Source organism: Rana temporaria, chromosome 8, assembly GCF_905171775.1.
Source record: "Rana temporaria chromosome 8, aRanTem1.1, whole genome shotgun sequence".
Lineage (NCBI taxonomy): Eukaryota > Metazoa > Chordata > Amphibia > Anura > Ranidae > Rana > Rana temporaria.
Window position 1 is genome coordinate 28,006,145 of NC_053496.1, and position 14,457 is coordinate 28,020,601.

General features: G+C 41.5%; 1 protein-coding gene across 3 annotated transcripts in view; it reads right to left on the reverse strand.

Annotated features, from left to right (window-relative positions):
• The window catches only part of FANK1 (fibronectin type III and ankyrin repeat domains 1), a 191,319-nt gene that overhangs the window by 61,812 nt on the left and 115,050 nt on the right, over nucleotides 1-14,457 (reverse strand). For all 3 annotated transcript variants that reach the window (XM_040361432.1, XM_040361435.1, XM_040361434.1), the window contains exons 5-6: nucleotides 10,986-11,060; nucleotides 3,512-3,577 (exon numbers count right to left, since the gene is read on the reverse strand). In XM_040361432.1, coding sequence (XP_040217366.1) covers nucleotides 3,512-3,577; nucleotides 10,986-11,060 — 141 coding nt within the window. The remainder of the gene's footprint in view (nucleotides 1-3,511; nucleotides 3,578-10,985; nucleotides 11,061-14,457) is intronic.

The following is a 14,457-nucleotide window of genomic DNA, read 5'->3' on the forward strand; positions in this document are numbered from 1 at the left end:
GTTCATTATTATGCTAAATCTGACTTAGTACATTATTATGCTAAATCTCCTGCGCGGCAATGTGTGTCCCTGTGTGACTACCTAACTTATTGAAGCCTGCCTACACCACTATACAATTCCCACACTTAAAGTAAACGTAGTTCTTTTTTTTAGAAAAAATGACTAATTGCACGTGCATTATGTTGTGTATAAAGATGTGTTGTGCTAAGGCAGTCTCTTCAACTCAATGGGCTGCCAATGCACCACAATGAACCAAAAATAGGATCTGCAATATTTTTACCATGCGAATGACCATAAGCTCTTCACCCCAACAATAGCTGAACTTAAGCAGGTCAAATGTGATCAATTCATTTTAATGGATCCATCTTTAATGAAATGAAAATGCTTAGGAGGTCTAGTAGTACCAAAGCTGCACAGAATCCAGACCCCAAGGCTAACATTTATACAGCCTTGTTTATAATAAAGTACTACAAAAGAGCTATAATCCTGTGTGACCAGTAGTATTGTGTTTACTGTTGGTTGGGGAGGAGTAATGGAAAATCTAGTGGATTGCTATTCACAGAGCTGTGCATATGAACATTCTGCTTTTCAGCTTCTTACGAAGGTTTCATGTCTGTTTGGTCTAAAGTGCACTTTCATTGAAGTCTACCACTGTAACTGATGTAAGTATGTTACAGTGAACCTGTGGCCGGAGTATCGACATTCAAGTCTCTAAATATTCTTAGCAAGCAGGAAATTATAATTACAACAAAACCTTCTGTAACTGCAGGCCTTTAGGAGCAATGTTATGCTCAAAGTTCACAAGAGAGATGATATGCTATTCAGTTTCTAAGCAGCTTTAGCTCCCCAAGCTTCAGAGTCTGTATTATGAACTTTAAGGATGAATTGTTCCATAATGCCTGTAGTTACAGAGGCCAGTGGGACCTATTTTAAAGCAATTTTTCTGTTTAAAAATAAGAAAACACTTGAATATATCCACAGGTTTACTTTAAAACAGGCACAAATGGGTGCCTGCACTAACCTTATAACGTCTTCTAGAACAAAAACTAGTTGGGGTACTCCGTTTTAGAAATACCAACCTAAATAAAACCTGTATTTTCCCCCATACAGGCAAGAGTAGAAGGGTTGACTTGATAACTGAGCCCCTCCTGTTGATCATAAGCCCTCTCACACATTCCTGCTGCCTTGTTCACCTATAAGTCCCTAAAAAAAAAAAAAAAAAACCCATTATGGTCAGAGCTTACATACAGTAGGACTAAGGACCTCCCTCTGACTACACATCGTTTGGAACCTGGTGACTGACCACCCATTGCTCCTTTGAGGGAGCACGGGAATAGATTCACATGCCCCCTATACACATAAGCAGCAGGCACTTCACAGGGCTCCAAAAGACAATCAGGAGCAGCAGGGGTATGTGGGGAAGCTAAAATATCAGCAAACAAAGGGCTTGGTTATCAACCAATTATATTACTTTGCCTTGAATACAAAGTAATGGATATACTAACAGCCCAATTGGCTTTTGGTTTGTGTCTATGACATTGGTTTGAGACACTTCTGAGATGATGCAAAATTAATTGACAGACAACATTTGACCTGCAGTTGACTCCCATCTGAGCTGCATTTGACTTGCATCAAGTAGCTTTTGCATTCTGATAAACTTGTATGGGGATGCAAATGTCCATTGGCACAGTCCCAAATGAAGGTTTAGAATCTCTCTCAGATCTCTATTTTTTGTTATTTTGTCCCCTGTTGGGAAATTTCCCTTCACATTCGGTGTGCTCACTGGAACAAGAAACAAAGGCAAGGGAACAGGTAATAAGAGGAAACTGGAGATATAACCAGCATGTTTCCTTGATTCTGAGCCGAAGTAAACTTCACTCTAAAGGTTTCTGACTCTTCTATGGTTTGCTGATCTACATACGCCTTTTCTGTGTCACTCAATATATTGAAGCCAGAGGGGCTGTCATAAGTCCTGAGGGGGACAGTGCAGAAGTAGCTAGAAGAGAGGAGCCACCAATCATGTGAAGAACAGACGCTGCAATCAAATGAAGTATGACTTCTACTGTGTGTGTGTGTGTGTGTGTATATATATATGTGTGTGTGTGTGTGTGTGTGTGTATATATATATATATATATATATGTGTGTGTGTGTGTGTGTGTGTGTGTGTGTGTGTGTATGTGTATGTGTATGTGTATGTGTATATATATATATATATATATATATATATATATATATATATATATATATATATATATATATATATATATATATATATATATATATATATATATATATATATATCTCACATATACATACATACATACACAAAACTTAGTGTCTAACATTCATTAGAACTTGACTTGTGTAACTGCAGTCACACAGTAAAATCAAGTGGATCTTGAAGCTGTTGTAAACTTAATTCCACTTTGTATTGAGACTTTCTTTCTGTCCAAAACTAAATTAAATTCCACTAAATATTTTATCAGCTCTATATCAAGGAGGCAGCTCTGAAGGAAAATCAAATTTGATGTACCAGAATTTCTGTAAGTAAATTGTTTGTCATGCAATATGTACATTGTTAACTAAAACACACAGATTTTGCTTCCTATGAATAGACAAACAAGCTGACTGACACATTTCTACTATTCCATCTGCTGCAAAATCTATATCAGATGTATAGACCAGATGTATAACAGGAAATCAAATACCATGCCAATAATTACTATCTGTTTATCATTTGCTGCCTATCTTGTGTCTTTTTGCTTACACAGGCACTTTTAGAATCCAGTACATGGCAAGATGGCACTAAGTGGACTGGGACAATATTCGATAGATAGAACATTCCGTAGCCACAGCTGTCTCTATGCCTCCTTTGCAGTGACTTCTGAAACCCTTGGTCATACCACACAAATAAAAGACAGTGTGACTTACGTGCACAGGAATTCTGTACAATATGTAAAACAATTGTGATGCTCTGCAGAGTACCTTGCAGACACTACAATGAAGACACTTGCAAATATACCACTTTTGCAAAATATAGTTTTGGAGTGGGTGTAGGCATTGATACTACCATGATTGCCACAAGCTTCTGGATTCCATGCTAAACAGCTGCACTGCTGAGTAAAGTACACTCAGAACAGGCACCATTCAGAGAACACTTTGTAATTTCTCAATGATTGGACAAGGTGGGAATCTTGACATTAGCGCCCAGTCTCTCCACTTTGTCCAATGAGAGAACACTCTGCATTCATTGAGAAGACGCAAAGTATTCCCTAAATGGAATACTGTTGAGCATGCAACCTCCTGTGTTCACCAAGCCCTAAGCTCAAGACAGCCACTCAGCTTTAGAACCAGAAGCTAGTGGAGATCACTGAAGTAGCAGTGCCTATAATAGGTAAAGGACTGCCTAAGCACCCTCACATAGAGGGAAGCACACCGCTGGAATTCCAGACAGAACACTTAACATTTCAAAATTTTCCCTATAACTTCACTTCCCCCATTCCAACATACCTGTTCTTTCCACTTCCATTACCCTTGTGTACATTTGCTCCATATTCAACCAGTAACTTCACCAGTCTAAGAAAACACAGCAAGAAAAAACAGCTCAGTCAAAAATAATTTATCACAATCTTGTACCATAAAGGTACACCAGTAACAAAGAGATGGCCCCTGGCTCCACCTATAACTGGCCTTCACAGCAAAGAGCACATGGAAGGGCAAACGCATGAAAGACAAAACCAGAGAAAATGGATGTGTTGGGGGGGGCATCTCTTTGTTACTGGTGTAAATTTGGTTAGGGGACACACAGGGCGGCTTTGCTGCCATTGTGCTATGTGCTGGGTGTCCAATATGCCCCTGTGTCTTTAACCACTTAAGCCCCGGACCATATTGCTGCCTAAAGACCCAAGGTGTTTTTACAGTTTGGGACTGCGTTGCTTTAACAGACAATTGCGCGGTCGTGCGACGTGGCTCCCAAACAAAATTGGCGTCCTTTTTTCCCCACAAATAGAGCTTTCTTTTGGTGGTATTTGATCACCTCGGCGGTTTTTATTTTTTGCGCTATAAACAAAAATAGAGCGACAATTTTGAAAAAAATTCAATATTTTTTACTTTTTGCTATAATAAATATCCCCCAAAAACATATATAAAATTTTTTTTTTCCTCAGTTTAGGGCGATACGTATTCTTGTACCTATTTTTGGTAAAAAAAATCGCAATAAGCGTTTATCGATTGGTTTGCGCAAAATTTATAGCGTTTACAAAATAGGGGATAGTTTTATTGCATTTTTATTATTTTTTTTTTTTTTACTACTAATGGCGGCGATCATCGATTTTTTTCGTGACTGCGACATTATGGCGGACACTTCGGACAATTTTGACACATTTTTGGGACCATTGTCATTTTCACAGCAAAAAATGCATTTAAATTGCATTCTTTACTGTGAAAATGACAGTTGCAGTTTGGGAGTTAACCACAGGTGGCGCTGTAGGATTTGGTGTACACTGTGTGTGTGTTTACAACTGTAGGGGGGTGTGGCTGTAGGAATGACGTAATCGATCGAGTCTCCCTATATAAGGGATCACTCGATCGATGCAGCGTCATAGTGAAGCACGGGGAAGCTGTGTTTACATACGGCTCTCCCCGTTCTTCAGCTCCGGGGAGCGATCGCGACGGAGCGGGTATAAACAAATAGCCGCGCCGTCGTCCCGGATCGCTCCCCGAGGGGACCCAACCGCCGCAAGTCGCTGGGGGGGTCCCGATCGGACCCCCGACCCACGTCTAGGCAGGGACGTACAGGTACGCCAATGTGCCTGTACGTGCCATTCTGCCGACGTATATGTACATGCGGCGGTCGGGAAGTGGTTAAGGAGGATTGGGCTACCTCCAGGCCCACCTGCCCCTTATCTATCCATTAGAATGTATGCGCTCCCATTGTGGAGACTCTCATCAATTTAGAAGGTTTAGGACTGCAAGTAATACAGGGTGCTGTGAAGAGGCCTTGCAGCTTACGCATGCGTTTGCAAATTTGTGCCAACTAAACCCATTTTTTTTAAGGAATACTGTTAGACAGGTTAATTTGGTTGGTAAGCCGACTGGCTGGTGAGTTGAGCTGGGAAATTTCTCTGGTTTTGTATCATAAATGTACCCACAGAAATTAAACCAGTCTGACAGTAGCCATTCTAACACATTCATTGGATAGCTGACCAAGGGTGTGTTGTACAACTCCAAGAGTCAGAAGAATTCTGTCCTCACAAAAAGCTGTAGGTAGTGAAGTATCAGGATACAAAATGTATATCTTCAAGGGAAACTATTATCCCGCGTACACACGGTCGTTTTTCAGCATGAAAAAAAACGTTGTTTTTAAAAATGTCATTTAAAATGATTGTGTGTGGGCTTCACATTGTTTTTCGGCTTCTGAAAAACGACAAAAAACAAAAACAGAAAAAAAAAATCGAACATGCTGCATTTTTTAATGTTGTTTTTTTGTTTTTTGTCGTGTTGTTAAAAAACTATCGTGTGTGGGCTAAAACGACGTTTTAAACCCGCGCATGCCCGGAAGCGAGTTATGAGACTGAAGCGCTCGTTCTGGTAAAACTACCATTCATAATGGAGTAAGCACATTCATCACGCTGTAACAGACAAAAAAGCGCGAATCGTCATACTAACACGGAATCAGCTAAAAGCAGCCCAAAGGCGAATAGAACTTCCCCTTCAGAGTGCCGTCGTACGTGTTGTACGTCACCGCGCTTTGCTCATCATTTTTCAAAAACGATGGTGTGTGGGCAACATCGTTTTTAATGATGAAGTTGGAAAAACTTCATTTTTCGGACATGCTGAAAAACTACGTTTTTTTTCATGCCGAAAAACAACCGTGTGTACGCGGCATTACAGTTCCTGATAACATTTATTACACATTTCTAAACTAAAAAGGTCAATCCTTTAATGTCTGTATAAAATATTTATTTTACAAAGAAAAATTTAGGTTGATTTACTAAAACTTAGGTGTGCAAAATCTGGTGCAGTCCAGCATAGAAACCAATCAGCTTCCAATTTTTTTGTCAAAGCCTAATTAAACAAGTTAAAAGATGATTGGCTACTAGGACTTTAAAAGGTACCACACCAAAAATAAATCGACAAAAATTCAAATTTTTATTGTACAAAACCTTAAATGCGCCTTTTATTTTTATTTGTTTTACTTTTTGGGGGAAATCAGGTGTTTATCAGCCTTCTTTGTCTGGCGAAGTCAATTTAGCAGTATGGGGAATTTCCTGAAATCAACTGAATACATTATAGGCTGGCGGATGTATACGATGTATATTTGAAGTCCATTAGGATATATATGGCCTTAAAGGGATAATATCTATTATATATTTGGGGAATAGGGGTGTAGTTCAGAAATCCCTGGGCCACAGCAGCATTGATCAGATACAGCCCCCCATATATGCTACTTATCGTTAACCCTTTGCATGTAATCTGAACATATTATAAATTTGACACATTTCTTAGACTTTCTTGGGGTCCTTTTTTTCATCTTTCTGCCCCTTTTTTTATCTTTTGTATGGTTATTTTATAGGACTTGTACCGGCTCCTTTTCAACTGAGATAGCCTCTAGTTTTTGATTGGCAGAGTAGTTTTTTTTCCATGTGGTGGCACTATGGGCCAGATTCACGAAGAATTGCGGCCGTGTAACCTAAGCCGTTTACGTTACACCGCCGCAAGTTTTCAGTGTAAGTGCCTGATACACAAACCACTTACCTGTAAACTTGTGGCAGTGTATCGTAAACACGTCCGGCGCAAGCCCGCCCCATTCAAATGGGGCGGGTACCATTTAAATTAGGCGCGCTCCCTCGCCGGACGTTCTGTGCATTCTCCGTTCGCAATTTTCCCGACGTGCTTTGCGCGAACTTACGTTGGCCCGACGTGTTTGTGAATCGCCACGTGCGTAACGTACTTACACCGAAAAAAAAAAAAAATCAAAAGCGACGTGGGAACGACGGGCATACTTTAACATGGTGGAGTAATTTTACACCATGTTAAAGCACACCTAACTTTGCGACGGGAAAAAAAGACTTGCGCCGACGTAACAACGGGAAAAACCTTTGTGGATCGCCGTAACTGCTAATTTGCATACCCGACGCTGGAATACGACGCAAACTCCCCCCAGCGGCGGCCGAAGTATTGCATCCTAAGATCTGACGGTGTAAGTCAATTACACCTGTCGGATCTTAGGGCTATCTATGCGGAACTGATTATATGAATCAGTCACATAGATACACTCAGATACGACGGCGTATCAGGAGATACGCCGTCGTATCTGTTCTGTGAATCTGGCCCTAGGTCTTTAATTCTGGAAACAAGCTACATGTCATGCACATTTTTATAGCAGGCAATTTACAGGGACTTAAAAAAGTATTCACACCACTTGAAATTTTCCACATTTTGTCATTTTACAACCAAAAACATAAATGTATTTTATGCGACAGACCAACACAAAGTGGCACGTAATTGTGAAGTGGAAGGAAAGTGATAAATGATTTTCAAAATTCTTTACAAATAAATATGTGAAAAGTGTGGGGGGTACATTTGTATTCAGTCAATACTTTGTCAATACTTTGTAGAACCTCCTTTCACTGCAATTACAGCTGTAAGTCTTTTTGGGTATTTATCTACCAGCTTTGCACATCTAGAGAGAGTGACATTTTTGTCCATTCTTCTTTGCAAAATAGCTCAAACTCTGTTAGATTGGATGGAGAGCGTCTGTGAACAGCAATTTTCAAGTCTTACCACAGATTCTCATTTGGATTTAGGTCTGGACTTTGTCTGGGCCATTCTAATATATTAATATGCTTTGATATAAACCATTCCACCATTCCATTGTAGCTCTGGCTGTACAGTACAGACCAAAAGTTTGGACACACCTTCTCATTCAAAGAGTTTTCTTTATTTTCATGACTATGAAAATTGTAGATTCACACTGAAGGCATCAAAACTATGAATTAACATATGTGGAAATTATACATAACAAAAAAGTGTGAAACAACTGAAAATATATTTCATATTCTAGGTTCTTCAAAGTAGCCACCTTTTGCTTTGATTACTGCTTTGCACACTCTTGGCATTCTCTTGATGAGCTTCAAGAGCTAGTCACCTGGCGCAGCACCCCATCACTCTCCTTCTTGGCCAAATAGCCCTTACACAGCCTGGAGGTGTGTTTGGGGTCATTGTCCTGTTGAAAAATAAATGATGGTCCAACTAAATGCAAACCGGATGGAATAGCATGCCGCTGCAAGGTGCTGTGGTAGCCACGCTGGTTCAGTATGCCTTCAATTTTGAATAAACCCCCAACAGTGTCACCAGCAAAGCACCCCCACCCCATCACACCTCCTCCTCCATGCTTCACGGTGGGAACCAGGCATGTAGAGTACATCCGTTCACCTTTTCTGCGTCGCACAAAGACATGGGGGTTGGAACCAAAGATCTCAAGTTTGGACTCATCAGACCAAAGCACAGAATTCCACTGGTCTAATGTCCATTCCTTGTGTTCTTTAGCCCAAACAAGTCTCTTCTGCTTGTTGCCTTTCTTTAGCAGTGGTTTCCTAGCAGATATTCTACCATGAAGGCCTGATTCACACAGTCTCCTCTTAACAGTTCTAGAGATGTGTCTGCTGCAAAAGGTGGCTACTTTGAAGAACCTAGAATATGAAATATATTTTCAGTTGTTTCACACTTTTTTGTTATGTATAATTCCACATGTGTTAATTCATAGTTTTGATGCCTTCAGTGTGAATCTACAATTTTCATAGTCATGAAAATAAAGAAAACTCTTTGAATGAGAAGGTGTGTCCAAACGTTTGGTCTGTACTGTATGTTTAGGGTCGTTGTCCTGCTGGAAGGTAAACCTCCGCCCCAGTCTCAAGTCTTTTGCAGACTAACATGTTTTCTTCAAAGATTGCCCTGTATTTGGTTCCATCCATCTTCCCATCAACTCTGACCAGCTTCCCTGATCCTGCTGAAGAAAAGCATCTCCAAAACACATTTGACAGTGGGGGATGGCGTGTTCAGGAAGATGTGCAGTGTTCTTTTTCCACCACACACCACAATTTGCTTTTAGGCCAAAATGTTTAATTTTGGTCTCATCTGACCAGAGCACCTTCTTCCACATGGCTTCTTGCAAATGGGACTTCTTATGGCTTTCTTTCAACAATGGCTTTCTTCTTGCTACTCTTCCATGAAAGTCAGATTTGTGGAGAGCACGACTAATAGTTGTCCTGTGGACAGATTCTCCCACCTGAGCTGTGGGTCTTTGCAGCTCCTCCAGAGTTACCATGGACCTCTTGGCTGCTTCTCTGATTAATGCTCTCCCTGCCTGGCCTGTCAGTTTAGGTGGACGACCATGTCTTGGTAGGTTTTCAGTTGTGACATACTCTTTCCATTTTCGGATGATGGATTGAACAGAGCTCCGCATGATGTTCAAAGCTTGAGATATTTTTTTATATAACCTAACCCTGCTTTAAACTTCTCCACAAATATATCCCTGACCTGTCTGGTGTGTTCCTAGGCCTTCATGATGCGGTTTGTTCACAGAACAGCTGTATTTATACTGGGATTAACTTACACACAGGTGGACTCTATTTACTAATAAGCAAATTCTGAAGGCAATTGGTTCCACTAGGTTTTAGTCAGGGGTATCAGAGTCATGAGGACGGAATACAAATGCATGCCACACTTTTCAGATATTTGTAAAAAAAATTATAAAATTAAAAGCATTTATAATTTTCCCACTTTGCGTTGGTCTATTACATAAATTCCATTTACGTTTTTGGCTACAACATGACAAAATGTGGAAAATGTCAAGGGGTATGAATATTTTTTCAAGGCACTGTATATATGTAGGTTTCATTAAATGCATAATGTACTGTCTTACATGCATTGGTACTGATTATGTATGTAACCATAGAGATATATGCCAGTTCTCCCTAAGGGATTGGGTTTCGTCCTGTGAAACATGTCGGAGATGAAGATATGTATGTGAGATCTTATTTAGGACCAACCTGTGATATAGTCATCAACACTGGCATTATATGAAACTGCAACTGTTTCGAAACACCATCTGGATGTTTGACGTTCATATTTTTAACTTAATGTTTTTCACAATAAAAATGTGAATTTTTATCTTTAAAATTTATTTTTGGTGTGGTACCTTTTAAAGTCATAGTAGTTTTTTCATGTTAGGTATTGAGCAATCTTTCAGTGTCTTGCAATAGAAGATGTGATACCAGTAAAGCCTTGAAATGAGTTGAGACTCACAAATTGAATGTTTCTAGTATACCAGAAGCTGCACAGATGTGCTAGATTTTGCACTCTCCAGTTTTAGTAAATCAACCCCATTGTATTGAGGCTTCTTCATTGCTTGATGCTCAAATCCCAACACTAACATCTGTAGTCTTCTCCTGCAAAGAGAACGTATTGAAAGTTCCTTTCCTCATGTTATAAATTATTCCCACTGTATTAGAAGCACTAGAACTAATGTAACGTGTCCATTAATTAAAGTTGATTCCACTGATGCTGGATAGACATTATGGGATATATATGTTCAAGTCAGTAGCCGCCATTCATTAGGTTTTATTCTTTTCTCTTATGTTAAAAAATAAGATCAAGTGATCCTAAAGACCGTACTTCTCTGTAGGGTGAGGCCTTCTGCATGTGGCCCTCCTGTTGCACCTTTCTGTATTTCAGCCTTGGTGATTGACATAAGTGCAAGTCTTCAGCTCTCTTGGCCAGATCCCATATCGCTGATAATAGGAGCCAGCTGCACCAATTACATAACATTTCTGTTGCCATCCTTCCACACATAGATGTACTGTATGCACAGTTTTCACTTGGGCCTAATCATTGCCGAAAACAGGATAGGATATACTGTACCCACAGTGACCTGGATAACTATGAATGGAAGGGCAGAATGGAATAAAATACATAACTCTACCTGAGATATCCTTTTTGTGCAGCCACCATAAGAGGAGTGAAGCCCATCTTATCAGGAACATCTACTTGCACGTGCCTGGAATGGAAGATACAGCACAATAAAAACATGAAAGATTCATAAAATAAAATATACAAAAAAAAAAAAAAAGATAATTCAATATGGTCAATCTCAAAGTATTAAGTTTCATTGTGTATGTGTGCAAATATTAGGTAAGTTGACCAGATGAGCTCATTAGACTGCCTTTTTTTGCCCACATATTGCTAGTTTGTTGCCCACCTATTTTTGCAACTACCTGTTTTATTGCCCACAAGTTCATGACAACCTTTAAAAAACTTTCCGAGATTCTTGAGGTAAATTCCTCAAGGAGTAGCATATACAGGGCCATGGGAATGGTTAGAGAATAAAAAAATCACACGAGGTTAAACTGGATGGACCCATGTCTTCAATAAACCTCATAAGCCAAGTAAACTATGTAAACCTAGAAGAGGGATGGCAGACAAAAGACCAAGTGGTCCATTGAGTCTGAGACTTTAAAATCTTTTTTGTTATTTTTTGGTTGCCCTTTATCTGCATGGTTTCCAGGACATCCTGAAAATGTAATATTTGGAAAAGAACTCAGTCCAACTAAAAATTAGGGTATTTAATTACTAGAAGGAAATGGCACAATCATTACTTGTAGGCAATTATGACTTTTACAAACTCTCTTTATAGGGTAAGAGCAGCCAACACTCCATCATGTCCTGCTGATATCACAACTTACAGAAAGAAGATCAAGTTCAGGCAAACCTGTAGTTGTTCTAGTCATAGGCATGAGGGGGAGTCTCTTACCCTGTAGTCCTTAAAGCAGAGGAGGGAGTGGGGCGGAGAACCTACACAGGCGGAAAAGCTTCACCTCAAGCGTCCTGTTAGTTTAGTTACTTTTCTGTAGCTGCACTCTGTGAGGCTTTCTAGATGTTGGGAGAGGATTTGGGGCATGCGAAAAGCTCTATACTGGAGGGGGACGGGGGTGTGAGCTCTTAGCTGGGGGGAGAGCCAGGCCCGGATTTACACCCTTTGCCGCCCCAAGGCCGGGTCCTTCAATGCCACCCCCGCCTGCGCAGTACAGGGAGGACATGCTGCCGAGAACCATCTCACCTCCTCTTCCCTCTGTTTTCTCTCCTCTCACCATCCGTGACATGACAGGGGGGAACTCCCGAAATGAAAGTGAAAGTGTCCTCTCCCCTCAGCTGCAGTGCCGCCCCTGCACCCACTGCCGCCCCGAGGCCTGGCCTTGTTGGCCTTGTCTGGAATCCGGCCCTGGGGAGAGCGCTTTACTTAGGGGGATGTACACAGCCCTGAACCCTGCATTCAATAAAAAGCTCCACGCCGCTCGCCCCTCCACACCACACACAGCTCGTCCTTCCCCTCCGGACGCAGCTAGCCCCCTAACCCCTACACTCCATGTAGCTCATCCCTCCCCTCCAATTTCTTGCCTTGCACCGGCTGCTGACAACCCATGCTATGCCACTGCTGCTGGGGGCACCTGATGTAAGGACGGACTCTGCTGGGGGCACCTGATGCAAGGACAGACTCTGCTGGGGGCACCTGATGCAAGGACAGACTCTGCTGGGGGCACCTGATGCAAGGACAGACTCTGCTGGGGGCACCTGATGGCAGGCGACACGCTCAGGGCTTCCACTGATTCTGCATTATGGCGAGTTGAATGATTTAATTCTATATTACAATGTAATAATAGAAATAATGCGCTTCAATCATCCTGACACCATAACAACCATGGTGTCGGGATGATTGAAGCGCCACCATCAGGTGGTTGGAGCATCTTTATCTGCCGATTGTTAAACTCTGGAATACACATTTCTATTGTGGTGTTGAATCTGGGCCTGCTGTCCGTCCATCCCTCTTTCCTTCTCCATCCCTCATTCATCTCAGACTCTAACCACACCGTTCCAAACCATGCCTATTTAAGACACGCCCGCCATTTCACATAAACCACACCCATTTTTCGCTCGCCGCATTTTTCTATTGGAATTATTTTACTGCCACTGGCACCATGGAATTTTCTACACCCCCCCCCCCCCCAAGGCACAAGGACAGTGAACCAGCACTTTCCTTTAAATGTATTGGGACCCCTGCTATAGGGTAGAAATTCTGTATAAACCCTCTGCACACTGCTTTATATCCTTTATAGCAAACTTTGCATTAAAAAAAAAAGGGGGATTTTCAGTTCACACATATTGCAATGAATGTTTGAGCTGGCCAACTGCGTCAAAGTAATCCCTTTATGTCCAGTCCCACTCTGCTCTGCAAATGCAAATTCTACTGTGGACACAATGCCAACATGGGGCAAACAGACACAAAGTGGGGGAGAGTTACTAGGTTCAGGTCTGGTCACTGACCTGCAATGCAACAGAAATAAGGCATACCTCTGCTCAAATCCCAAAAGCTTGTACATGTATATAATTCACCAGGCTCTGTTGTTTTTTTTTTTTTTTTGCAAAGTTTGCTAGAAAGAGTATATAGTGGTGTGCAGAGGATTTATCCATAATTTGTAGTGTTAAAATGTGGTTACAACCCTAGCACCTGATATATACATTTTCAAGCTATTGAGATTTAAGCACATGTTTATATTGTTTCTATCCATTTTTCCTTGCTATAGGGTGGTACTGGGGTGACAGGCCTGAGTCTGCCGAGGCTCCTAAAATCATATCCAAGATGGTGGTGCCCAGTTATCTCAAAGCTTTTGGATGTCTACACAAGGGAGGCTTCAAAGTGATATTAAAAGGGAAGTTTGTTATTTTATTTTTAAACATGTTATACTTACCTGCTCTGTGCAGTGGATTTGCACAGAGGAGGCCAGGACCTCTTCTTCTTGCGTGCCCCACCGGCACTCCTGGTCACTCCCTCCTGCCAAGTGCCCCCAAAGCAAACAGTTGGCTCTGGGGGCATGCACTGCTCTGCGTGTCCATTCACTTACAAAGCTTTATCTCAACCCGCCCCCTCTCTCTTCTTATTGGCTGTGATTGACATAGCTGTCTCAACCAATAAGGAGGGAGAGTCCCTCAAGAACCGAGGCTCTTGTGCACATTGCTGGATCACGACTCAGGTAAGTATTAAGGTGGCTGGGGAGGATGCTGCACACAGGTTTATTACCTTCATGCATAGAAAAACTTTGAGACTTTAGAACCACTAATAGGTAAATACCAAGCATAAAATACATACATATAATCTTATAGGAAGATTTTTCTTGTTAACCACTTCCCGCCCGTTCAATAGACAATTGACGTCTGGGAAGTGGTTCTGTTATCCTGACTGGACGTTTATTGACGTCCAGCAGGATAACATGCTGGTGCGCGGCCATGGGGGGTGCTCAGCGCGGCGATCGGTGATGCAGGGTGTCAGTCTGACACCCTGCATCTCCGATCTTGGTAAAGAGCCTCCGGCGGAAGCTCTTTACCACGTGATCAGCCGTGTC